Consider the following 26252-nt stretch of genomic DNA (forward strand, 5'->3'; position numbering starts at 1 on the left):
TTAAGATTATTATAACCCGAAATTCCCCACATCCACAACAAGTAAAGTACATGGTTTATTAAAAAACAATTAATATTAAAATTTAGCCCGTAATTTCAAAAAATAACTATATTACACCATTATCTTACATCAATAACTTACATTACTCGTCAAATATTTTTACCACCAATTCCTACGACCATCATTCATTTTAACTACCATTATTGTCGCTATTCTACTTTGTTGTATCATCTAGTTATTACTAAAAATAATTAATCAATTAATATTTCTATTTATCTCCATATCTATATCTATATCTATATCTATACACAGAAAGTACAAACAATCCCCACTCACACACATATATATACATACATACACACGCCTATATATAATCAGAGAAAGTTCTGATCATGTCCCCTCTCCTCCTCTACAAATCTCTCGATCTCCATACCTTAACAAAACCCCTCTGTTAAACAAACACTTTTAGATTTCATTCATCAATAAATTCAGGATTTTGTTCAATTGGGTATCTTCTTATTACCATTTCATCCTTTTTTTCATTTGGGCCTTTTCTTGAATTTCCATATTTGATAATAAAGTTTCAAACTTTTTTTGATTTTGCAGGTTTTTATGGACACCCTTTATCTTGTTTTCAATTGGGGTGTTTCTATTTTTGGGATTTATGTTGTAAATATTGGATTTTGAAATTAGGGTTTTGTTATATATATAGAAAAAAATAGTTGACATTTTGATTTGATGGGGAATAAGTTGGGAAGAAGAAGACAATTAGTTGATGAAAAGTATACAAGACCACAAGGATTGTATCAACATAAAGATGTAGATCATAAGAAGCTTAGAAAGCTTATACTTGATTCTAAACTTGCTCCTTGTTATCCTGGTGATGATGATTGTAGTTGTGATCTTGAAGAATGCCCTATTTGTTTCTTGGTTTGTCCCTTTTCATATATATATATATATATATATAATTTAAATTTTTTGTGTAATTGAAGTTCAGATATATCTGTGATAATGATTTTAGTACTAATGATTCGGAAACAGTCTCTCTACCCGCGGATATGACTGTTGGGGGTAGGAATGTAAAATTTCAGCTCCCCACACCTAGCTCATGGCATGATTGGGTATTGTTGACGTTGACATTGATTTTAGTACTAATGAGTTGGTAACTTGACTAAAGGGTTGTATTGAATTGATAGGTTGGGAATTGTTGTGGATTTAGAAATGAAAATTCTTTGAATTGTGTGATTTTGATACATTGATTTTTCGATTTGTTTGGAACTTTTTTCAGTATTATCCAAGTCTAAATAGATCAAGATGTTGCATGAAAGGCATTTGTACCGGTAAATATTCAGTTTTTCGTGTAATTGTCATTATTCTACCAAGGCTGAGAATGGTTCTGTTAATTAACGAGTTTTTTTGTTGAATCAGAGTGTTTCTTGCAAATGAAGACACCCAATTCTACGCGCCCAACACAGTATCCTTTGTTGGTGTATAATTTACGTAGTTGTATTATTTGTAATCTTCTCAGTTTTCAAAGTTATATGCTGCGGTTGGGAATTGGGATTCTTAACAATTATAAAGATGTCCATTTTGTAAAACATTGAACTACGCTGTGGAGTATAGAGGCATGAAGAGCAAGGAGGAAAAGGGGCAGGAACAAATTGTAAGCAGTAAAATACATAATTAGTGGAATAGACTTAACCGATTATTTTGGTAGATAACTTGAATTATACTGTTACAGGAAGAACAAAGGGTGATAGAAGCCAAAATAAGAATGAGACAACAAGAAATTCTGGATGAAGAGGAACGAATGCTAAAAAGGCAAGATATGAGTTCCTCAAGTAGGATAAATGAACCAAGTGAAGCTGAATATTTCTCCCAAGCAGGTATGTGTTAGAAACACACGTTAATTGTTTGTACAAATTGAGTTTCTTATTGAATTTCCAGAGGGGTGTATTATACAGTATGTTTAAAATGTTTTTTTCCTTCTCGTTTACCATTTAATCAACTTATTTTTACTTATATGCAGCGACAACTTCTTCTGAAGGTGAGGAAATCATTTCTGCTCCACATTCGGTTGGTGCAACAATTAGATATCCTCAACGTTCTAGGGAGAACAGGTGTGTGTGTGTGTGTTTAATTCCTGCTAATGTTAAGCTCCTGAGCTATTTTATTCTATCCTTGCCATAATATTTTAGTGCCAAATTCGAATATCTGTTTTGTTATTCTAATATATATTACCTATAGCAAATAATTAGATTTCCCTGAGCTTATCTTGTAAAGCATTATTGCATGCGAGATGATATGGTTGACTTCAAAAGATATAAGAAGACAGTTTAGTAGAAATTGTGGCACAAAGGAGGTAGTGCCATAGCAAGTGGAGGTGGCAATTTCAACCACTTTATGGGTATATTTGGGTTATGCACTTGTATTTTGTCTTTAACGGGTAAAGCGAGTACCTTCTAGAAATCTTAAACATGGAACTAGTTGGATATGTAAAACTGGTTGAAATTCTCCCAAGTGTACTTGATTATCAAGTTTTAATTGAAAAATACAGTTTCTAGTCATATTTAAAATATTGATTATTTCTAAAGCTGATTACTTTTGGACACCCAACCCGTGTTAGCTGGTTCCCATCCTACCCGTGCATTTTGCTACCTGTACTGTTCTTCACTTCTTGCTTTAGAAAAGATATGTAAATGTTAAATCATGTCGTAGTTTTTTTTTAAGTAAATGAGTTAGAGCCGCTTTGCCTTGTTTACCTCAATAATGGTTATTCCCTAAACTTCCAACCCAGATTAGTTTAACAATGATGACGGTTAAGCTACAAGCTATGTAGCATGCTAAATTGTAAACATTTTTTTTTTTTTTGTCATTTCATCTTGTCAAACATAGCATTATCAAACTAGCTCTTAAAGCCCATAGGTAAGTCCTTACGTCAAGCATATTGGATAGGGTTGGCTGCCAGATTTCTGGTAACCAACTTCAGTCAAAAGTCCTTTGCAACTAACCATCTATAAAATTTTAAAAGGTCCATAGAAAGCTCTGAATTTTTAATACCTGGTGATCCGTAAAGGTTAATAGTTCATTATGAGTAGGTGGCACCTGACATGTTAGTAACCTATAACCGAGTTGGCTTTAACATTGACGGTTCTGACTTTTATTTGAGACTGTGCGTAGAAACCAGTTACTTGCAGATAAGACTGAAACTATCTTCACGTTGGAAGATTTGAAAAGTGAATGGTTTTTGGCAGGGATGAATATATTGGGCATTCTTTGTGCAATCAACCCTATTAAAACTAAGCGGTGCTTCTACTTTATAACAAGTAGAGCTTATGAAGCACAAATTTTAATTTAGTAATGATAAATGTGGCTATTACATAGTCTAATCTTTTCAAATTTTGACTCGTCTTATGCATTTCTCTTCTTTTCCTTCACCTTTCCTGTTGTTATGTGTCTCTTTATCTTGTTAGGCATACGTTTGTTGTTAGGCATACTTTTATGCACATGAATCATTTTTGTTTCGAATATTTTATGGGTTGTCTTATGTGAATGCAGAGAAGACGAGTTTGACCTTGATCCTGAAAATATAATGCTCATGGAAGCTATCTGGTTGTCGTATCAGGTACTAATTATTTTCCATACATTCATTTACAGCTGCAACAATTTTTTTGACTGTTAGATCTTTTTTAAACTCGTGTTGTAACCAACAATTATTAGGCCACAGAATGTCATGATTCAGGAAAGACTCGAAGCTTATAATATATGTAATGCTCTTTCAAAAATATAAATTTTAAGGTTATCTGAACCGGCGCTTGTCAAATTGATGACATGGCTGCTTCGGTCTCAGTGACTTTTGCAATGCTGAATTTTTTGTCCTGATGACGTGACACCTAGAAACCAGAATATAAACTTAAGTCAGAAGTTGTATAAACGTCAAAATATACCTCTTTATGTAATCTGTTATGTTTCTTCGTTTTAATATCGTTATTTTGTTTATGGTTACCGGGGATTATATACAGGAGGATAACAAGCATCAACACCATAATTCCAACTATGGCGATGCTGCCCAGTTAGCAAAATATGCAACTGAAGTTCGTGTTTTAGCGTCTATGGCTCCACAAGCCGAATCATCAGCCTCAACATCATCACCTTCTGGGGGTCTTGCATGTGCCATAGCCGCTCTGGCTGAACGGCAGCAAAAGGGAGGAGAATCATCAACCAATTACAGCCACTACGGTGGGAATATGTCAACATACAACGTGCATCCAGACCATAGCTCAACAGGGTTATCACTTGATAGCCATCTGCAAATAGATCATGATGGTTCAGATGAATTGACTGAACCAGTCTATGGGTATGATAATTCAAGTGCAGTAGATGATATAAGCAGGGGACAACGCGGTCAACAGGATGAAATGGAGAATGGTTATGGTGGGGGGAGTATAGTTGTTCCCGAGAGCTTCGAAGAGCAGATGATGCTAGCCATGGCAGTTTCGCTGGCAGAGGCTCGAGCTAGGACTAGTACACCAGAAGTTGCTTGGATTTAGCTTGTGTGTTTTAAGGAGTGTTTGTGTTGGTATACAGTATGTAAAACAGAAAAGATTAGTTTAGGTTTGTGGGTAGAGCTTTAAATCATGAAACCATACAGATATATGTAGCTCCCTCCCCCTTCTCCCTCATAAGATTTCAGTGTCTTGTATCATTTGTTGTTAGTGAGGGAATTCAGATTCAGGTTTGAAAAGTGAAGTCAGTGATTGTCTTTGGCCATACACATATACGCGTACTTTTGGTCATCACATTATACGTATATGCATATGCTTGTGCTCATCACAGTAATAGCGTGCTTCTATTTTTCTGATGGTTGTTCGTTGGACTGGTTATTAGTGGACTCTCCGTTAATTGCCAATTATTGACTTAATGACTACTCGACCGTGCTTACCAGCCACAGTTAAAAGAGAAGTCAATGTGGTATGTCTGGACATCCTTTATATCAGCCTCATGTGCACGATAATATGACAAGTCATATCTATTCATTTTTACTGATGAATCAAGGCATTTCAAACTGTCTGTATCAATGTCACCTCTTTGGAAATGCACTAACGTGAGAGACCCTTCATGACTTCATGTTACTCTCTTGAGGTCTGGTTGAGCTTGAATCGATAGTGACATGAAATGTTTTATCACAAAATCTGAGCGATTAGGAAAAAGTTTTGAATATCCGAGTGACTCGATCCTCAATGCATATAACTTACACGACATAATTTGATCCCTTTAAAATGATCTTTATTTCTTTGCTACGTTATTCTGGTTTTTTTTAAAGATAAATAAGTCAATTATGATGCTTAAGTTTTAATTGACTTGTTATTTGAAAATAATTTACTATTGAAGACGTATATTAGAAGCTCACAAACTAGCGTGCACGGGATCGATCACGGATGCTTTATCCCTTTGAATTGACTTTTCAGTCGACGCTCTTGTCTTGTACATTACTTGCATATTAAAGTCAAAATTCATCCTAAGGATTTATTTAGTATATTTAAGAGTTAATTACAGAAATCGTCCCTGTCGTGGTACTCAGCTTGCAGATTTCATCCCTAATTTTCAAAAATTATAGTTTTAGTCTAAAAAACTTTGCTCCGTCAACAGTTTTAGTCGTGGCCATAAACGTCCGTTTAAAACCAAGTCACGTGATTCACACGTGATAGGTAATCTCGTAAATTGGCTTAATAATACCCAGAGTTAATTACAGAAATCGTCCCTGTTGTAGACGGTCACTTGCAACTTTCATCCCTAACTTTCAAAAAATTACAGTTTTGGCTCAAAATTTTTATCCTCAATCTATATGAAAAGAAACATTTACACACAAAAAAAATCCTAATTATCCAACTTCTTTTATTTCTGTCAGATATAAATTCACAAACAATCTTAACTCACACCTTACTCTCTTTTTGAAAACTAGAGATTCAGACTCTCTTGGATTTAAGTGTTTATGGGTTTTAAATAATTGATATATTTTTTTTACTTAGTTTTATTTTTGTTTTGAGAATTTATAAAAATAGAGGAAGAGCTAAGAATAATAAAGATAGTGAGATTTTTCTAAGATTTTTTTGTTTGTGAATTAATTGTATATAAAGAATAGATCTATGATGTGACTAATTTATACCCATTTCCCACATCGTTATTGACCGTTTATTTAAGTGTTTTAAGTCTATTTTGTGTGCATTTGGCGCGTTTATGGTGTTTGTTAGTGTTTACAGGCTCTAAACAGGTTACGCGTTTATCTGGCACATTTTCGGATGATTTTTGGTCAAGACAATGATTTATGAGATTGAGAGTTGATAAAGTTTAGAAGATTGAAGAGTTCAGCAAGCTTAAAGACCGAAAAACGAATTTTAGTCACCAAGCTTGTGACTGCGGCGCAGTGGAGGTTGCTATGCCCACTGCGCTGCAGTCCATATCCACGGAAAAGAGTGGAACACACCCCACTGCGGTGCAGTGGGGGTTACACTAGGACGACTGCGCCGCAGTCGAATCAAAAGGAAAGAAGGCCGACGAAAAGGACTGCGCTGCAGTGGGAGTATCCATTGCCAATGCGCCGCAGCCATCCAAAAGTCAAAGTCAAACCCTCCTCACTGCGGCGCAATGAGGGGATGCACTACCCACTGCGCCGCAGTGGGTGCACGGGGGCTAAAGGGTTGGATCGTTTTCTGTATCAGATTTTGAAGGAGTATAAAAGCAAAAACCCTAGGTCGAATTTCAGGCATCAAAAATCTTTCTAGGAGCTGTTCTACAAGGGTTCTTCAATCTCCAATCAAGATAATTTCTTAGGCGGATTCGTTGAAGATTCACGAGCACCCATCTAGATTGTATCTACTTACTGTCTTGCAATTTATTTTTCATCTTGGTACATCATGTTTCTCTTCTATTTTAATGTAACACCCCAAATATTTCAAGGTAAAAGAAATTGACCCCTTTTTATAGTTTTGACATTAAATTAATTTCCTAGTATTTTATTTTTGGATATGGGGTTAATTTAGTTGGAACTTTAGCGGATAGCGGGTAAAATACCCACCAAATTGAGAAGTGGGTCGTGGCACCCATAGGAAGTGCCAGACATCTTCTTTTGAGTATGAATCATACTTCCACTCTTATTTTTTTCTTCCCTTCATGCATTCCTTCTCATATTCTTTCAAAATCAAAGAGTAGTTCATTAAGAGCAAAATCATTAATCATCTCCATCTATATTAGAAATTTACAAGCTAGGGTTTTGGTGATTTTGGGTGGTGGCTGAAAATCAAGAGGAAAAAGGGGAGAAAAAGAAATTGTAGCCTATAGTCTTGATTTAGCTCATTGAATCTTGAGGTATTGAATTCCCTTAATTTAGTTTTTATCTTTCTTTTGAAATTAGGGTTCATGGATGAACCATATTGGGGGTTTTTGCAAGAATATGAATTATGGTTAATTTTTCTCAATTCCTTAGTTAACCTAATTGTCATTGAGCAATGTGATGTGTTTGATTATGAAATTAACAAGCTCATGTGAAAATCTTAGTTAATGAGAAAAGATGAATTTTTTTTCTATTTATTGAAATATGGATGAAAATGGTAGGTTGAACTACCCCATGTTGTTGTTAAAGATGAAAGTAGCTCAATGACAAATGGGTTGGGTTTTGGGTTTAGGAAGACTAGTGATTGAGTATGACTAGGTTGAGCTAGTCAAGTTGTGAATGTAAGCTTATGCACTTTTATGATATGATTATAGATTGAAGCTTGCTTGTGCTTATTTGTTTAGCATTATTGTCCCTTTTTGCAGAGGAGGTGAGTATATTTGCATACCCTTATGTTTACGTTGGGTCAATTACCATGAGATGTGAATGTTCCAAGCATGATAATTGATTTGGCTTGAAGCCCATGTGGGGCATTGTTTATGAGGCCTAAGAACCTCCGGGGCCTAAGAATCTCGATAGTTGATGTGATATGAGGCCTAAGAACCTCCGGGGCCTAAGAATCCCGATAGATATGATTGTTACGATTGTTTAGCTTATATGGATCCATATATGTATTGTTTGTGTGCAAGGTGAGTATGTAAATGTGACATGACGATGCCATAGGTTACATGTAAAAGTCCTTGTACTATGCCCTCCTTCGTATTCATAAATGTATGCAAGTATATTCACTAAGCCTTTGCTTATGTTTTAGTTGTTTACTATTTTATAGGTAGTTCCGGAAGAAGAAACTAGTGTGGTTGATATTGAAAGATTTGATAGAGCTTGAAGTGGTATTTTGCAAGATTTCAAGGTATTAGGTCATTCATGGATGAATGACTAGTTTTGGCTTTTAGAGGCTTAGAAGTCCCTCTCCCTTTGGCTCTTGAAACTTTTCGTTTTGATGGTCTTGTTTTGGTCAAATTGTGTAAATGGGCAAGTGTAAGTTTCAGCAAACTGTGAAGTTGTATTTAGACAAAAATGGCGTCAAATGGGTAAATGACCCATTCTTTGTGTTCAAGGGTTTTGAAACTAGACTCAATCGTAATTATGTATACAACGTGTTTGTAATGTTGTGGGTAATCTCTGGAAAGTGTTTGGTAAAGTTCGTTTTGAAATTTGAAGGTCACAAGTTCGATTTAGTGTCAAAAATGTTTTAGGGTAGCTGATGTGCTGCCCACTGCGGCGCAGTGGTTTTCCTCGACCTGAATTGATGTTCTTCCCACTGCGGCGCAGTGGGGCTTTGTCCCTTTCTTTGCCGAGGCTTTCCACTGCGGCGCAGTGGGGAGTGCTCGACCCACTGCGGCTCGGGGGGGTGTAAAAAAAATTTTTTTTTCCAGTATTTCGGTTTATCGAGTTTAGTCCTTGCATTTAATTACTATTGTGGATTGATCATGAGTGGCTAAACGTTTAATCATCCACTTTGATGAAACTAGACGGATAATGTGATTGCAACATTTTTAATTCAAAAGAGTTTATTTAATTATCGTTGTTCTGTGATCTTGACGATTTTAATTCTTTTTATTAATTAGTTTTGATATTGGTTGCATATGATTCTTCGTTGGTGGTACCAGTTGAATGTGTATGTGATTTTAAAACGGTTACTTGTCTATGAGTAATTATCACTAGTTCATGGTATGATAGTGAATATCATTTTAAGAAAAGATTAATTTTGTCAACGTGATTGATATCAGTTGGTGGTACCACGTTATTGTCACATAGGTTCAATTGATAATTTGATAGTCAATAAAACTGATTGTTGGAAGAAATGTCTTTGTTTTGGTGGTACCGGCTTGGGTAATTTAACTAGCAGTTAGGTGATTCGGTATTTTGTTCACGGTTGGTGGTACCACGTGAGCACCTTAATCTTGTCACGATTATCTTTAAACTCTAGAGATTTTGTTCTTAATTAAATGCAATCACATTTGAAGTCGAGGGAAGTCAAGGTGAATGACTTTTAATTATATTGTCTGAAGTTCTTTTTAATTTTATGCAATTTGAATTGCAAATCAATTTTTACTTTTAGTGTCAAGAGGATTTTCAAAGCAACACCCGTTTTCCAAACCATTTCATAAGCATCTAGTCATTTCCAATACCTGAGAACGAACTCGGACTTATCCCTTAACTATATTACAAACGATCGGGTCCACTGCCCGTGAGTGCGTAGTAGTGAGTTTTTAGGTAGTTATAGTTTTATAAATTTAAAGCTCGATTTTGCACATCAATCTAATATATATAATTATATATTGTGTTTGTATACAGATTATGTATTGATATGAAAGTAATGAGATTTGGAGTTTCATTAAATGTTATATTAAATTTGTGTTTGATTTTGGATCTGGTATTGTATCTGTGATATATGTTATGCATTATAAATCCAAATGATTTTGCGTTTAATTTTATTTTGGATTTTGGACCAAAAATGTAATTTTTTGAAAGTTAGGGATGAAAGTTGCAAGTGACCGCCCACAACAGAGACGATTTCTGTAATTAATTCTGGGTAATATTAAGCCAATTTACGAGATTACCCATTACGTGCGAATCACGTGACTTGATTTTAAACGGACGTTTATGGCCAGGACTAAAACTGTTGACGGAGCAAAGTTTTTTGGACTAAAACTGTAATTTTTAAAAGTTATGGATGAAACCTGCAAGCTGAGTACCACGACAGGACGATTTCAGTAATTAACTTTATATTTAAATACGAGTAATATATAACAAATCATGTTTCCATTCTTAAGTAACTTATTATATACCTTTGTATTATGAAATTCCTATAATATCAACGTAAGAAGTCCGTACATCTTATTTGTATTGTTATCATTTTAACAAAAATTATATTATATTATATAATCCATCAAGTTCTACTAACATGTCAACTATAAGATTATTTATTTATATACTTAAAAGATGATGATTATGTATATTATCTCAGAATGATATAACACATCTAATGCTCTTAATTTGTTGTTAGTAGAAAATATACTCTAACTATATGGTCTACATTTGTATATATTTATAATCAAATTGTAAGATCATACGTATTATGATTAAATACTTACGAAAATTATAAGGAACCAATAATTAGTTGTTTCACTAACTAGTACCACAATATATATGGTTATACAGATTGAAAAATGAGCATTAATTGAGAATGTTTCTTGCTTCGGTAGGTCGCAAACATGATGAAGAAGATCCCCTACAAATTAAACAAGCATCAATCTATTTAATTTGTTTTATACGATTTCCACAAACTATTTGAAAGACAAGCAACAAGTCGGTGCCCCACACATGCATTGCATAGGCATATATATATCTATAGACATAAGATTACATATATACAAATCGATCTATATATGCACAATACAAGAAGAAGATCAATCCAAGCACGAATTAATAGATCGAGATATCTTTAATCGACGTACCATTGCATAAACATCCGTCATGGCGGTAAGCTTTCTTTAGTTAATTAATTAATTACCATATCCATTGAGTTATATGTCAACTTGATCGACTTAATTTGTAATATATAACAAGTTCCAATTACAAACATATATACATATACAGATCATAGAAATGCGAGTACATATAGATTGTCCAGGATGTGAGAACAAGATCCGAAAAGCTCTTCAAAGACTCAAAGGTACATAAATATCTATTAATAATTAGTTGAGTCAATATGAACTAATTATTCTGTACCTCAAATTATAGGAAGAACGTAGATTTTGTATTAATTTCTATTATTTAGTGTATGTTCTCAATATATGGAACCTAGCTTACCGATCTACATGTAAAACCATGTACCCGTAATTACTTAATTAGGGTCGTTCAAAGAATTCGACCAATTGATGGAAACAAGTTTGAATTTCCTACCTTAATTAGAGTTGTAAAATTTATATTAACTAAGCAATTAAATTCTGAACCAAACAACCCCGGCCCTTAGAGTTGTAAAATATGATTTTGGTTTAATTATATTGTATTAATTAATTAATGCAGGAGTGGAGAACGTAGAAATAGACACGGGGTTACAAAAGGTAACGGTCACAGGAATCGCGGACCAGAAGAAGGTGTTGAAGACGGTAAGGAAGACAAGCCGGCAAGCTGAAATATGGAACGTACCCTATAATCCAGAAATCCGAAGCCATAACTACAATGTTAATCAATATGCACCACAACAACAACAAAATGGTGGTTCCGTCCCAGGCCCATCTGGGACGTTTTACACCCGCCAGCCAGCTTCAGCGTCATCATACAACTACTACAAGCATGGTTACGATAATCAACAGGGCTATAACCCGGTACAATCATCTGGATTAATTGGACACCAAACTGGTGCTGCCTTTAGCGATGACAATACCAATGCTGCCTGTAACATCATGTAGCTTAGTTATAATTAACAAGCTTAATTTATTAAGTTCTAACATACTTTTAATCACTATGTGTAACATTTATTGTTATTTTTGTAATACTTCTAAATGCTTACTTAAAAAAAAAATTAAAAGCCTGTACTACAAGGCCAGCTCCAAGATCAATTATTCGCAAACATAATCTTCATAAAAGGCAAATTATTCAAAGAAATCACAAAACTCTGGTGAACGGCAAATTTGGGCTCCTTTGTCTTCATTCATGTGAGCATTTTGCTTATAACAGGATTGGAACCTAAAATTTCTCAGTCTCAAGGTCAACCATATACCAATATAATCCGGCCATCTATTGATGATTGGTATCACAAAACCCCCTTTTAACGGAACTTTAACATAACCACAAAATGCTATACCAGTTAATATATTAAATACACATTAGATTTTATGCAAGAGATAAATACTTAATTAGAAAATATATATGATAAGCATATGAAGAACGTATGACAAGGAAATCAAGGAAATCAAGGTTCCAAAGAAATTAAGACAAGGAAATCAAGATTATTTTGCTTCGCCTTTTCTGTTCTCCTTTATTCCATCATTAGCACACATAATAATTCAAAACAAAATGCTATTGATTCTAACTAAATGTAGATAACGTATGAAAATGAAATAGAACGGCTGTACAATACTAGTTTGTACAGTTAACTATAAAGCTTGTACCTTATCGTACATCCATCAAATACAACGGTACAAATATCACCTCCCAAAGAGAATACATGGAAAGTGGACCTAAAACAAAGGAATTGCTAACAACTATATATTTTAAGCGGGGAAAAACTCGATCAAGAAGATGGTGGGAGCTTGTCTTGTCATTGTTCGTTTGGGCCTGGTTTTATGGGCTTTTGGACCTGGGGGTCTGGACTGTATAAAAAATGCCAAGTTTTGTTTTTAACAACGGGAATTGTATTAAAAACAGCTGTATCTTTAAAACACCGAAGATAGTTTACAAATTAGAATGTTACATTAAGTAAGTGAAGCTAATGTGCCACAAATGCCAAATTAAACTTTAATATATGCTACGGCGCGCATTTGATCCAAAAGAAGAAAGAAATAACTTAAAGATATAGAAACTTGACACCAAGAAGTTGTTTCTGTGTTTCCAAATCGACCGATAACTTAGACCTTTGTGCCTTCTCATCACAGCATCTCATTGATCATCCAAAGCAAAACATTCGAAGAATTAGTTATCGGAATAGGAGTTTGAATCCGGGATTAATTGATTAACTTTCTCGTTTCACATGTGGTCTTGCAAGTTACAAATTAATATATATATATATATATATAAGTAACTGCTCAGTGTCGCTTTCTGCGGGTTTTGAGCCCCAATACCTGGACGATGTATTGGGAAGGTTAAGATGTAAGCAGACCTTACCTTTACCTAAGTAGAAAGACTGCTTCCAGTTTCTACCTAAATGGTAGAAAAGGCCTTCCAACCTTTGCATGGGATGAGAATTGAAATTAATATATTTAATATATATATATATATTGCCTAAAACATATATTGTCGTTCGCAAATTAAACACATCAAACTAATGCACAAGTATGTAAAATCTTTTTTCCACGTGCAAACTAATACACAAATATGTTACTAAATAGTATGTCATTCTAGAAGGTCGGTTTGTTTCGGGATGTGTTCTTCTCCCAATAAGTAAGGAAGATAGAGTTGATACATATGAACTCTTAATCTTTCCAAAAGTTCAAAACCTTCTGTTAGTATGATCGATCAGCAGACATACGATTCGTATGGTGGACAAACAATTGAACTATATATTATTCCAACCTCATACTGACTTTTAAAGAAACGTACATATATAAACCAAAACTTCGGATTATTTATATCATACATATAGTTAAATAAAATTTGAACTATTTTGAATATTGAAAAGTTTATTAAACCGAGCACTTACACAATTGAATTCTTGGTGTGGCTTGAGTTTCATTTGAAGTCCTGAAGTTTGATGTGTTTGTGAACGACGAAGATGGCACCAAATGTGCAAATCCACTAATGATGGATATATGCTAATTTATAAATGTTTAAAGATACACTATTCTTTCCTAAAATATTTAATTAGTTTAATTTGCTATATATCTATAAAGTTAATGGAAAGGGCAAAACAACTACAAATTGTTTAATAATCTGCAATTTTAAGTTTGTTAGATAAATCAGCTCTATAATCTAAGGTCTATACCAATGCTTGTTTTCTCACCTTCTTTCTCACCCATTTTCGAAACCCATTGGCAAGGCTGTTGTCTCAGCCATTTTCATAAGAAAAAAAAAATCACAATTTTCTGGTGAGAAAATCCGAGAAAGATGGAGGTTGGGGTTAGGTGGGATCATGTGTACAAATTTCAAGGGAAGGTCCACCAATGATTGCCATTCTCCCCCTATCTGTCTCTTGATCCCTCATTCCACCAATCCGTTGTTACTTTACTGATTCATTCGAACCAATTAAAAAGAAAGACTGAGTTTTTTTTTAGTAATAAGTTATGGGAAAACTTAGGTAAAGCTATAAGATAGGTAAAGCAAGGGAAATTATATAAAATTCAGGGGTTATGTATGTTTATTAAATTTAAAGGTTTAATTTATAACTTTTTTTAACAAGACACATAAGATAGGTAAAGCGGCGTAGTACGAATCATTTTCTCGTAAGTTATTTGAGAAAGAGATTGAGAAAAAAAAAATTATGGTTGATAATACTATTTTTTGAAATATGAAATAAGAAAAAAATGATGTGGGCCGAAGAAAGCGACGAGAAAAAATAATTAAGTTTAGATAAGGTCTAAGTAAACATACGAGGTTTTGGCATAAAAAAAGAATGATATACTTTATAATATTTATTACACAGAATAAAACTTTATAATAATGTGTTGTACAATAGATGTTAATATATGAAATTGTCTTTTAGCAAAAGAGTTATAAAATATATCTTCGTAAAATGTTTTTTTTTTATTGCTTTTTTGGACTAACAACAAATTTTTTACGAGTACTATATCTATATTACTTTGAAATTAGAAAAGCTAGTTTAGCTCGCATGAAACTAACAATAAAATGTTTGATGAATGATAGATGGTTTAACATGAAATCAAATAAAGTAAAACATATGTATATAAACACAAATTAATAATCACCACCAAGGTGGCAAAGGAATTTGGTATATAGTTTTCTCAAAAGGGTCAGGGTGAGTGGGTGACAAAAGAAACGGTCAGAAACTAAGAATTAATCCCTCCGTCACATATTAAGTGTCTTATTTTGACTTTTTGAGTCTTTTTCTTTCGACTTTGACCGTAAATATCTTTGTTTATGTTATATAACACTTTCTAACATATATGAATTGATTGAGCTTTAAATGTACTTTTCATTGATATAACATTCATCAACTAATATTTAACATAAACACAGATATTTATGGTTAAAGTAGGAAGAAAAAAAACTTGACTAAGTCAAAATAGAACAATTAAAATGAGACAAAGGGAGTACAAAACTAGATATACCTGATTAAGACGTGTACATATGGATTAAAAGTAACCCTCAATGGGTATCGCTGACAACAATTATATAACGCAAATTAAAGATTGACATAATAAGAAATAGGAATTGATTACGGGATGATATATAGTTGGACATGATATATATATAGCATCGTCTTCGTCGTTCAACAAACACCTCAAACTTGATTCACCTCTTTCTTATGTGACCACTGATATCATTGAGACTCGATCGATCTATTTATAAGTTGAAAATTATGTACTTCGTGTGGGTACTTTGTACTACATATATGTACTACTCCAACCTTGGTATCTATATTGAATTGTATTCTATATTTTGGCTAAACAGAATCTCTCTATCTCTCTCCTTTATTATTTCTAAATATAATTTCATAAATCACGTATATAGCATCTTTTAAACGAGTTAAGTGAGTTTTAAAAACATAACAAATTTATATGAAAAATAACTATAAGTATCTTATGTTATACCTTTACCCCCTCTTTTTTTTTTTTTTTTTTTTTTTTTTTTTTTTTTTATGGTTATTGATTTGTGTTGTTGAGATGTTGTCAATTTCTTTTTAAGAAAAAAAATTTTCTTTTATAAATGATTGCCTAGCTTATTGGCCGTAGACCACTATTTTCTTCTCAAACTGTTTGAAAGTCGAATGTCTACCAAAGTATATACGGAGTCATATCCGTCAAACTTTACCTTCCAACTTGAGAATCTCAACTCACTTACCCGGGTCAGGCCCATCATGTAATGTAACAAGGCCCATGTACAAGAATTACCCAAAATTTGATTTCAATTGATATTCAGTTAAATCATCCGGATCCCGTCGCCATTCACAGTCGATCAATCACCTCCTGAGGTCCGTCGAAGACTTAATACGGTAGAACCCCCATCGTAACTAATCCTGACAATCTGGCATCAAACACACACGCCGACACACACGTATAGATATTTTTAAAATACAATGATATAATGAAAACTTTAGAAAATATATATATATATATAATTGTTGATAAATGACAATTTGAAATGTAGGCTTCAACCATTAAAAGGTTTTGGGTGACATGTTAATGGTTTTAGCTTTTGCGGTATTGTATGACATATCAAATTGGGATTAAAATCAAGTGTTAGAATTCAAAATTGTAGTTTGAATTTTATTTTTTTAATAGTTTCAAATTAAAAACGACTTAAATAGATCTCCATCCATCAACTTATAGGTTCTAAATCTTATCATGGACACTTTATATATCTGTATAGAATATATTTAAATTTGATTAGTTGTCTTTCAAAAACCAAAATTTAGTTTACAAATCTAAAGAAATACAGTATAAGTTATTATAGTTATTAGTAAAATGATGAACAAAAAATATATATATATATATATTATATATCTGACGTACAATTCGCTATTTCTTATTGCAGTCTTTTTTTTAAACATTTGATCGATGAGGTAAACTATTAAGTTATGTTTTTATATTTGTTAAATTGATCCGTGAAAATACAAATATTTGTCGTACGTCATCAGTATTTGTTGTAAACTTGTAATAAAGTAGTTATTATTTATTAAATGGTCTTATACGATTTTTCTTTTCTCATGAAAGAATTTAACAATGTTTGAGTTATGTTTCTTCTGTTGTCTAAATATTTCCTATAATCTTTCCCACAAGTGGTCCTTGGATAATCTTCTATGATTCTATCCTTTGATCGTTACAATAAAAAGAAATGTCATGTCATCTTCACAATTTCTTGTGTTTTTACTTTCTACTTTTTATATAAAAAATAATAAAAATATGTGAATAAAATAACCATTGAAAAGGAGCCAAAAAATTATTCACAAGACATATTGGCGCTCTTAAAAGTTGGAACGCCATATTTTGTTCGTCTTTCTAAACTAACTAACAAAATTTTATATAAAAAAATATCTAAATCGGGTAAGAATCACATGACAATTTAGAAACCACGCGAAAAAGACATTTTGGCGCTCTTAAAACGTTTCATTTGTTCTGTCTTTTTTTTAGAAAGGCAAGTAATTAACGAATTTATATATATGAAGAAATATATATCTAAATCGGTAAAGAATCGAAAGAGTTTTCGAAAAGTTACATGTTATGCGAAAAGTTTAGATATATAAAATATATATCTAAATCCATTTGTTTTTTATGTAATGAACATTTCTAAAGCAGCATCATCTTTTTATGCTATGCGAATTCCTCTCATATGTTATCCTCCAAACCGGCCCGTTACATGAAAAAACAAAATAAATTAAAATTAATTAGAGACCGTACAGAAAAGTCAGACAAACGTTTGTCTATGTATACGGATATATCCGATTCGTTGAATTACCACCTATCATTACTTATCAACTTAGATTGCGTATATCACCAAAGTACACACATAAAGACACAGACAACCAAAAAAGCATGACCAATTAATTTCAAAATAAAAACACGTACAAGTGTACAAAATTAAGGCACTTCTTTAAAACGTGTTCGAAAACAGGAAAATAATTAGAAAAAGAAGCTAGAAACAAATCAAATGTGTACACAAAATGAGTTAACTAAAGATTATTCGAAAAAGCGTACGCCTTGTATGTTTAGTTGAAAAAGGTACTCTTTATATGTTAGATATTTTTTTAACGAAAACATGCAAAACCAAAAAATGATCTAGTTAGATATTTTGAAAAACTCCTAAGAAAACAAAATTAAAACCTCTTATAACTCTATACTTTTTAGCGTCGAGTCGATTTGTAAATCAAGTTCGAATTCGAGTTCAAAAATAATAAAGGCTTGGTCAAGCTTTAAGCTTCCAGATTACATCCCAAAGTGTAACAAATAAAGTATGAAAAAGTCGGCATCTAAAATTGTGGAATTTTATGACTCCATATTTGTTAGTGGGGATAAATTCGATATAACTTTACACACATAAAAACATGACAAACTTTTATAATTTGTTTACGTTAACTAAAAGTATAAATAATTATAATATTTTTTTTTAGTGAAAATGACATATTCTAATTTTATACGCGTTTTTAGAATACTCATTTATATTTGGAGATGTAAACTTTTTTATTTTTATAGAAAATAAAAGATAGAAAGTTAATAACAACATTACTAATTTTCTTCTTTTAGTTCGCTTTGATGAAGATATTAATTTAACTAAACTTCAACGAATGGAAAAGTTTATAGCAAGTAATTTTCAACAATTGGAGACACCTTAAATAAGTACGAGAGCAAGTACTCGCGTGTTGCGGCAGTGAAATAGTGAGGGTGATAGGTCATAGAGTATGATAGGTCATAGGAGGTGATATGTCATCATAAAGTGTCATAGCCAAATGTCTTAGCCGTACGGGCTCCGCCCTTGGATTTAAAAATTCATCGAAAGTATATCGAATGAGATCTCTAATGAAAGAGCATGAAATTTTAAGAATACCCATATAGTTTTTATAATTTATCGATGTACGGTTTTTGAGATAAAAGATTTTGAAATAATTAGAGGAATAATATGATTTATGGAACAAAGAGAAAGTTGTAGGCATTGATGTATGGTGCATTATGTATTATCATGTGTACATTATTAAAATTGAAAGTTGAAACCCTATTTGTTTTATAATATACGAGAGCAAATACACGCGCGTTGCGGCGGTGAGATGGTGGGGTGATACCTAGGTCATAGAGTATGATAGGTTATACGAGTTGATATGTCATAGAGTATGATAGTCAAATGCCTTAGCCGTACGGGCTCCACCCTCGGATTTAAAAATTTGTCGAAAGTATATCGAATGACATCTCTAACGAAAGAGCATGAAATTTTAAGAACACCCATACAATTTTTATAATTTATCGATGTACGGTTTTTGAGATAAAAGATTTTGAATGAATTGGAGGAATAAATGATTTATGGAGGAGAGAGATAAAAGATGATTGATTGAAATTTGAAGAGAAAGAAAGGGCATTATAGTTATTTTAGATAAATATAGAATAGATAGGAGAGACATTTTGAGGAAATACTTAAAATCAATATTGAAAATTTCAAGTTCAATGTTGAAAATTTAGAAAAAATCTGCTTTATAATATAGTATAGATATATAATTTTCAACAATGATGTTTGTGATCAATAAAATTAATTGTCAACAACTTTACTTAAATTTAACAATATATTAATTTTGAATTGAAGAAGAATATATTTGATAGTAGATAACACATTTTTGTCATCTACAACAATATCTAGGGGTGTTCATTATGCGGTCCAAACCGACAAAACCGAGAAACCGAACCGAAAATGGACCGGAACCGAAGACATCGGTTCGGTCCACGGTTCTTTATATTCAAACATTTCGGTCCTGGGTTCGGTCCATGTATAAACCGAGATAACCTGTGATTTGGACCGACCCGAGAAGAATAGAAGATGTAGTTATTTATTAATTGAGATTCTACATTCATTTATTTAAGTAACAAGATAGATACATATAATATATGGGAGGTGATTTTTACACGGAAGCTTTTGATCTATCCACGGAAATTTATTTATAAAGACAATAATACCCTTATTAATATGTTAATATATTATTTTATTTTTTTGTCTACATTGATTTCAAAACCCGAATACTGTAGTGTTTGTGGGTAAAAATCCCAAAACTGTTCTCAAGTCACAAAGATTTGATATATAGAATTATCAGTGTTGAATTCAAACAAATATTGAGAAAAACCATCAAACATTCTTGAGTATGCTAACAATATACTATCATGGGGACATCGCCAACCGCACTAGCAGGAACATCTTTGTCCAGCGACCCACCTGCAACATTCCAAGCTCTTCCTTGAGAACACCAAAGATGCAACATTTTCATATAAGAAGTTATAATTTACATAATATGCAAAATAGTAACACCAAAGATGTAAACTTGATTAAAATTCTTACTTGAGTAATCTGATAAAAGAAAAAACGCAGTAACATTACACTATGAGAATTGAAGGGCTACTACATACTGGAAATCTTAGTCTAAGTCTAATAATGAAAAATAAATTAAGAAACAAATTGGACCATATTAGTGACATAACATCACTTCAAAAATCAGGATAGACATTTAAGTCAATAAAGTTATCTTCATGATGCATAAAGCTCATATCCTCGGCTACCTCAATGCTCCTTTGGAATAATACACGAGTAGAACTTGACAAAGTTTATGTTTGCGAGGATTGCACATGCTCAAACCTTGAAGGATCCCGTGTGGTTGATGTTATTCCTTTTTTCTTTTTCGATTTTGGTGGTCTTCCTTTTGGTCGTCGGATAACCAACTCAAAGAACACTTCAGATTCGTTAACAAGTTTACTAATCATCGAAGTAGCAGATTCTTTCTTGCTTAGCGGCCACCCTTTGTACTTCAAACACAAATCATTAATCAACTTAAAAAAACTGTCTGCATCCTCATCATGTGAATCATCTTCCGGTCTTAAAGATAATGTATTAATCCTCCAATGGGGATGAACAAGGTCTAACGAAAGTATCCCTCCTTGCAAACTTTTTATCTTATGAACACATGGAAGACCCATAGTCGCCATGAAATGACTTGTGCAAGGAGTCATTATACCTAAATATAACCAAAAAGCTATATGGATTAATACAACACTAATCGAAATATTATATTCATAAATATTACCAGATTTTGTTTTTTCATATTGCTTGAATATTTCCTGCAATGCAAACTGCGATACATGGGATATAAGCTCTCTGAAAATAGGTATATTGCAGTCGTGAGGAATTTTAATTCTTTCACTGGCAAGTTGCACCTTAATCTCGTTAAATTATGCTCGACCGCAAGACAAATTTTATCTTTCACTTCCTTGAAACCACCTATTGAAACTTGTAAATACTTTTTGAGTTTGGCATGAGCACCTTCAACTCTTGCGGTCGAACGATTACCAAAATGTAAGTACTTTTCGGTCCAAACACTAACAAATTTTTCTTTCCAAGGCAACCATGTGTTCTTCACGTAATCAATTACATCTTTCTTCTCGTTATAAGTTAACTCGAATTCAGCCCAATTCTGAATAAAGATAGATTCTGTTGTTGAGTAGACTAGGTTACTCCAGCTTAACATAAATATGTCAAACTCTTCATTACTCCCAAAATATTTCTTGCAATTCGCCAACACATTTTTTTCGATATGCCAAACACATAAAAGATTTACTGCGAAGGGAAATACACTTTTAATTGAATTCATAAGTGCTAATTCCCTATCTGTCATAATCACAAACGGTTGATTTCCCAATCCAACAGTCTTCTTAAACGCACTTAATGCCCAAGCGTAACTTTCTTCATCCTCTTTCTCCAAAAAGGCAAAACCAGAATAAAAAGAGGTATTAAAACACGAAACTCCAATGATATCAAGAAGAGGCATGTTATACTTGTTGGTTTTATATGTGCAATCCATCAAAAATATATTAGAGAATGTTTTGGCCAACTTAGCAGATAAGGGGTGAACAATGAACAAACTCGCTATACGCCCTTGTTGATCATGTAATATATCGTACACAAAACCACCCTTTTTAAGCTCCTCAAACAAGGCACTAATCATTGATTGGTTTCCTAAAATCTCCTTGCGCATTTTTGCCTTCAAGTTGTATATGGCTCTAGAGCTTGCGGGAAGATTTGGAGTTTGTTGACGTAAAGAAGAAAGAATCTGCCTTGGCGGTATTCCAGACAATGTCATGTTTTTGACACTTTCTACGTTATCCGCTGTTAGTCGACGAAACGATGGATGCCCAGACATATCTGAAGATGGCTCGTGGTTATGTGCCAAGTTTTTTGCCTTAAAAAACCAAACACCATCGTTTCCTTTTTTGCCTTCAATTTGGAAGGGACAATTAATCAAACGAGTATTAGTTCTCTTTTTCCGTTTATCTCCAATACCTAATACATCTCGATAGGAACCTCCGCGGCCACATTGCAAAGTGACATACTTGTCCTTTTTGGAATCACGAATAGATAATCCGTATCCTTTGGAATAATTAAATGCCTGCACGCTGTTAAGTAAACCATCATATGATCCAAACTTGGAACTAGCGAGATAAACTTCTTCATTTTGAATAGGTGCAATTGTTGGACCAGTTGACATCTGTGAGATAAATTATAGCAATATCAAATCAAACTACAAATATACCCTAAGAAATCCTAAAAGCGTTCATCACTCTCATGACCAATGAGAATAAGCAGAATTGAAACAGTTATTTTTTTTCACCAGTGCACTTATAGTTCTATACACAAATAACAGATATAAAAATTATGATACAAACTTTGTAATCATGTTTAATCATTGGCAACACATGATATCTTAAGATTAACTTACCGTTCAGGTGGCCAGAAATGGAAGACAAATGTTGTAGAAAGCTTCCACGATATTGGTGAATGGTGATAGCCGATCAAAATAAAAGACGTGAGGTTTGTTAAGTAGTTTATTAGGGTTTTAAAATCAATGTAGACAAAAAATAAATAATATATTAACATATTAATAAGGGTATTATTGTTTTTATAAATAAATTTCCGTGTATGGATCAAAAGCTTCCGTGTAAAAATCACCTCTCATAATATATACGTAGGTAAAGGTCTTATCAGTTAAGATAAACTAACGTGTGCAGTCAGTAGTAATAATTAATATACACTAATATCAAGTAGGAGTTTGTATTCAGTAGTTTGTGCTAGCAGTTTGTATAAGTAGTAGTTAGTTAAACTAAACAGTTGCCAATTATGAGTCGCAATGATCGAACAAAAAATTTATGACTATTCTAATTCCTTATATCGTTCATAGTGACTAATGAGGTGTGATTATTAGTTTGTCACACTCATAAAATACAATTACATTATCTGTAAATATTATCAATCTTAAATCACTACTATCAAACATTCATAGGAACTAATAGATTGTTACTTTTCCGATAACTCATAAATACCAACTTGAAGGTTGGACACTTGGAGCTCGTTAAAGCATCAAATCAGCGAAGTATATACTAACTACTTTTCAGTTTTTATATATAGCATTTGCTGCTCCTTTTCAGTTTTTAGATCTTGATTTTTATATCAATTTGACTCTGTCTCGGTCCAACTTTTCAAACCCGAAAACCGACGACAAACCGAGCATGAACCGAACGGAAGACATCGGTCCGGTTCTTGGACCGTGAACACCCCTAACAATACCTGCATTATGCAGTTGTATTCTGTGCATAAAAATCTATGTATTCGTTGTAAATGGCAAAATTCTGTTGTAGAAATATCACTTCCTAGACCAAATTTTATTAGAGAAACAAACGATACACGAGAAAGACCTTGAAATGCAGAAGGGATTTAATGGCTAGCTAAACAACATGCGCCTAGCTGTAAATCCCTAATGGTACACGGCGAAAAACGCACAATTTATCATAGAAACCAGAGTTAATTAGTCGATCTAGCTTAATACAATAGGTTAATCACTTTGATCTTGATTTGCTCGATGGTGAGATCTTCGGTCCCTGTCCTTGGAACCAATGCAACCACCGCATACTCATCGCCCTCAGTATTTGTGTCCTCCAAAAGCTCGTCTAGCACGAACCTCGCAGAACTAGACATCAACATTTTTTTCATATTCCCGCTATGTGGAACCTGAGCAAACCCACCCGCGTATTCAGGGTCGCAAGGCGTGGGGAATTTGTCCGTAGGGGTGTTAACCTTGTCATTCACAAACACATCGAATTTCACAAACCTATCACCCCTGTAATTTATCCCGTTGATCAACAAAAACTCTTTAGATCTCTTCTTCTCTTCATCAGTCCTGTTTATAGCCGGCCTCCTCAGACGAAGCTTGAGGACCCTGTCTAGCTTAACGGGGAATCTGATTTGGTCCAACGATTTCACATCTCCTAACGGGATGGTAGCAAGTTGTGACTTTTTGTTACGTTTACGGGGTCGACTCTTGATCCATGCGAGCTCATTAATACCAGATTTTGCATAATCAAAATGCATCGGTTTTAGATCAACCGTGTCTCTGTTATAAACTCGTACAGGGTCTTGATTCTCGTCATAGAACACGTACGAAGCATTTTTCCAATCGTCGTCTGTTGGGTCGTCGTGTCCTTTAATGCCTAAATCCTTCCATAGCTTCTACATTCGGTCGACATTAGCATGATGGCAATAAAACACGGGGTCATAACCCGCGGAATAAAAGTTACCCATGTCCTCTCCATTAGGCCGGCTCGAGTCACCAACCCATCGATGAACCGCAGTGTGAGTACCGGCTTCTACAGATCCTATTGAGTCGTCCCCAATTGGAACAGGCTTATCCCCAGCTACATAAACACCTCCGAAGAAGCTAATTGTATCGGGTGCATTTGAAATCAGATCTCGGTACACTGTACAAAGATTGCACTCTTTTTGATCAATATCCGGATCCTGGTCTTTCGAGTTGTATGCACTAATAGTGGAGGTTGATGTTTCGGGTCACGGTAAACATCATATAAAGGATTGCTTTCGTCACCTAGAAATATTTCCGGAATTTGCATTCCAGCTGGATCGTCCCAGTTCCAGTAAGGTAACGCGAAAGTGGGGTCGTCAATTAACTTCCCCAAAATTCTTTCGTAAAAGTACAAATACCAACGATGGAACGGAAAGAAGAGCCACGAGTTATGAATCTGGATATCAAGTTCAGGATGGTTGCTAGCGACTTGAGTGTAACCGCCGTTACAATAAGCACAATGAATTGAAGCTTGTTGTTTGAAGCTATGCGGGTGGTCGTCTGGGAGAGCCCGCATGGCTGCAATGGCTTTTTTGTACTTTTCGACTTGCTCTTTAGTTCCTTTATGTGCTGGCCATCTCATTCTCACTATATTTTCTTTTGGAAACACGTAATCCTTAATCGGCTTGCCAAGGCTTGGAGGGCAACATTTTTCTGTCCTTACGGCCCCTTCAGGCTTGTAACCTGAAGTTGCGTCCTTGCATACGGACGTAATATCAGGGGCCGTAATGGGATCAGCTAATGCAGATGGCAAGTTTGATAAGTTGGCCGCAGTGTATAGGCCACCGAGCCCCACAAGGAGGTTCCTTCGATCTACATTGTTAGGGAAGATAAGCTTTCGTGTTTCGGGGAGTATGAGTTGGTTGTCATTTTTATCATCTTCTGGTTTTACTACGTTGCATGAGACTTTGAAGCCGTTGGTATGGTTGGTTCGGGTCTTGAAAGTGTTTGTTGATTTAGATGGAAAGGATATGAACGTGGAAGTAAGTGGAAGTAGCGAAGAAGACATCTGATCAAATTATATTGTAGTAGATGTGTTAAAAGAAAGAGAGGTGTGATTTTAACGTATAATTTGAGCATCCATTTATAAGGTTTCAATTACGAATTGTTACAAAAGACATGTGCACGTACAACATCCAAACAAACATTTTTCATGTACGATTGTCTGGGGTAGGTACGCCATATTACCATTACTCAATAATATTTGTCTTCACTTTTATATGCAGTATTTTTTTTTTCTTCTCCTATTCTAACAGTACGTATTGGTTAATACTTTATTTATATTCACACCATTTTTTAACTTGGAGTTTATATAAAATATAAAGAGCTTTCCAAAATGAAAGGCCTTAAAAGATCGATGGTATATAAGGCTTATTTGCTTGATATAATATATATATCCTCCCTTTGAATTATGTTCGTACAATCTTCCACACAATTATATGAGCTCTGATAGAATTAGGGGATCCATTATTATTGTTGTCAAGGGATATTTTGATAGATGACTTGAAATCAAGAAATAAAAAAAAAAAAATCACGTTAAGGTCTGCATAGGATGTAATATATGTGACCTACCTCCATATATAGGAA

At 33.8% G+C, this 26252-nt stretch overlaps 3 protein-coding genes, 1 long non-coding RNA gene and 1 pseudogene across 5 annotated transcripts; 2 read left to right on the plus strand and 3 right to left on the minus strand.

Annotated features, from left to right (window-relative positions):
* Positions 1–355: 355 nt before the first annotated feature.
* LOC122593708 (E3 ubiquitin-protein ligase DA2-like) lies at positions 356–4772 on the plus strand. The gene is made up of 9 exons (XM_043766156.1): positions 356–508; positions 607–930; positions 1289–1340; positions 1429–1474; positions 1582–1663; positions 1742–1886; positions 2030–2120; positions 3559–3625; positions 4023–4772. Exons 2-9 carry the CDS (start codon positions 739–741, stop codon positions 4548–4550), a joined length of 1203 nt encoding a protein of 400 aa, XP_043622091.1. The 5' UTR covers positions 356–508; positions 607–738; the 3' UTR covers positions 4551–4772.
* A 6073-nt stretch (positions 4773–10845) lies between these two features.
* LOC122591183 (heavy metal-associated isoprenylated plant protein 28) lies at positions 10846–11914 on the plus strand. Its single transcript, XM_043763404.1, has 3 exons — positions 10846–10936; positions 11054–11129; positions 11483–11914. The coding sequence occupies exons 1-3, from the start codon at positions 10931–10933 to the stop codon at positions 11866–11868; spliced, it is 468 nt and encodes a 155-aa protein (XP_043619339.1). The 5' UTR covers positions 10846–10930; the 3' UTR covers positions 11869–11914.
* A 547-nt stretch (positions 11915–12461) lies between these two features.
* On the minus strand, positions 12462–15227 carry LOC122591184. Of its 2 annotated transcripts, none has more exons than XR_006322684.1 (2): positions 13818–15227; positions 12462–13239 (listed from the first exon to the last, which is right to left on the minus strand). It is a non-coding gene; the product is annotated as an uncharacterized LOC122591184 (long non-coding RNA). The 2 variants fall into 2 exon arrangements; XR_006322683.1 differs by having other exon boundaries at positions 12462–13344.
* A 5359-nt stretch (positions 15228–20586) lies between these two features.
* LOC122591932 (PKS-NRPS hybrid synthetase cheA-like) lies at positions 20587–22520 on the minus strand. The gene is made up of 2 exons (XM_043764156.1): positions 21110–22520; positions 20587–20993 (listed from the first exon to the last, which is right to left on the minus strand). The coding sequence occupies exons 1-2, from the start codon at positions 22518–22520 to the stop codon at positions 20587–20589; spliced, it is 1818 nt and encodes a 605-aa protein (XP_043620091.1).
* A 1328-nt stretch (positions 22521–23848) lies between these two features.
* LOC122591933 lies at positions 23849–25701 on the minus strand (annotated as a pseudogene).
* Positions 25702–26252: the final 551 nt, after the last annotated feature.

The sequence above is a fragment of the Erigeron canadensis genome, chromosome 3 (assembly GCF_010389155.1).
Source record: "Erigeron canadensis isolate Cc75 chromosome 3, C_canadensis_v1, whole genome shotgun sequence".
NCBI lineage: Eukaryota > Viridiplantae > Streptophyta > Magnoliopsida > Asterales > Asteraceae > Erigeron > Erigeron canadensis.

Coding starts and splice junctions, on each gene's coding strand:
- LOC122593708 (XM_043766156.1), top strand. CDS start 739: ATGGGGAATAAGTTGGGAAGAAGAAGACAATTAGTTGATGAAAAGTAT. Junction 931..1,288: donor AATGCCCTATTTGTTTCTTG/GTTTGTCCCTTT, acceptor AACTTTTTTCAG/TATTATCCAAGTCTAAATAG. Junction 3,626..4,022: donor CTATCTGGTTGTCGTATCAG/GTACTAATTATT, acceptor GATTATATACAG/GAGGATAACAAGCATCAACA.
- LOC122591183 (XM_043763404.1), top strand. Junction 11,130..11,482: donor AGCTCTTCAAAGACTCAAAG/GTACATAAATAT, acceptor TAATTAATGCAG/GAGTGGAGAACGTAGAAATA.
- LOC122591932 (XM_043764156.1), bottom strand. CDS start 22,520: ATGTCAACTGGTCCAACAATTGCACCTATTCAAAATGAAGAAGTTTAT. Junction 20,994..21,109: donor CTTATATCCCATGTATCGCA/GTTTGCATTGCA, acceptor GGTTATATTTAG/GTATAATGACTCCTTGCACA.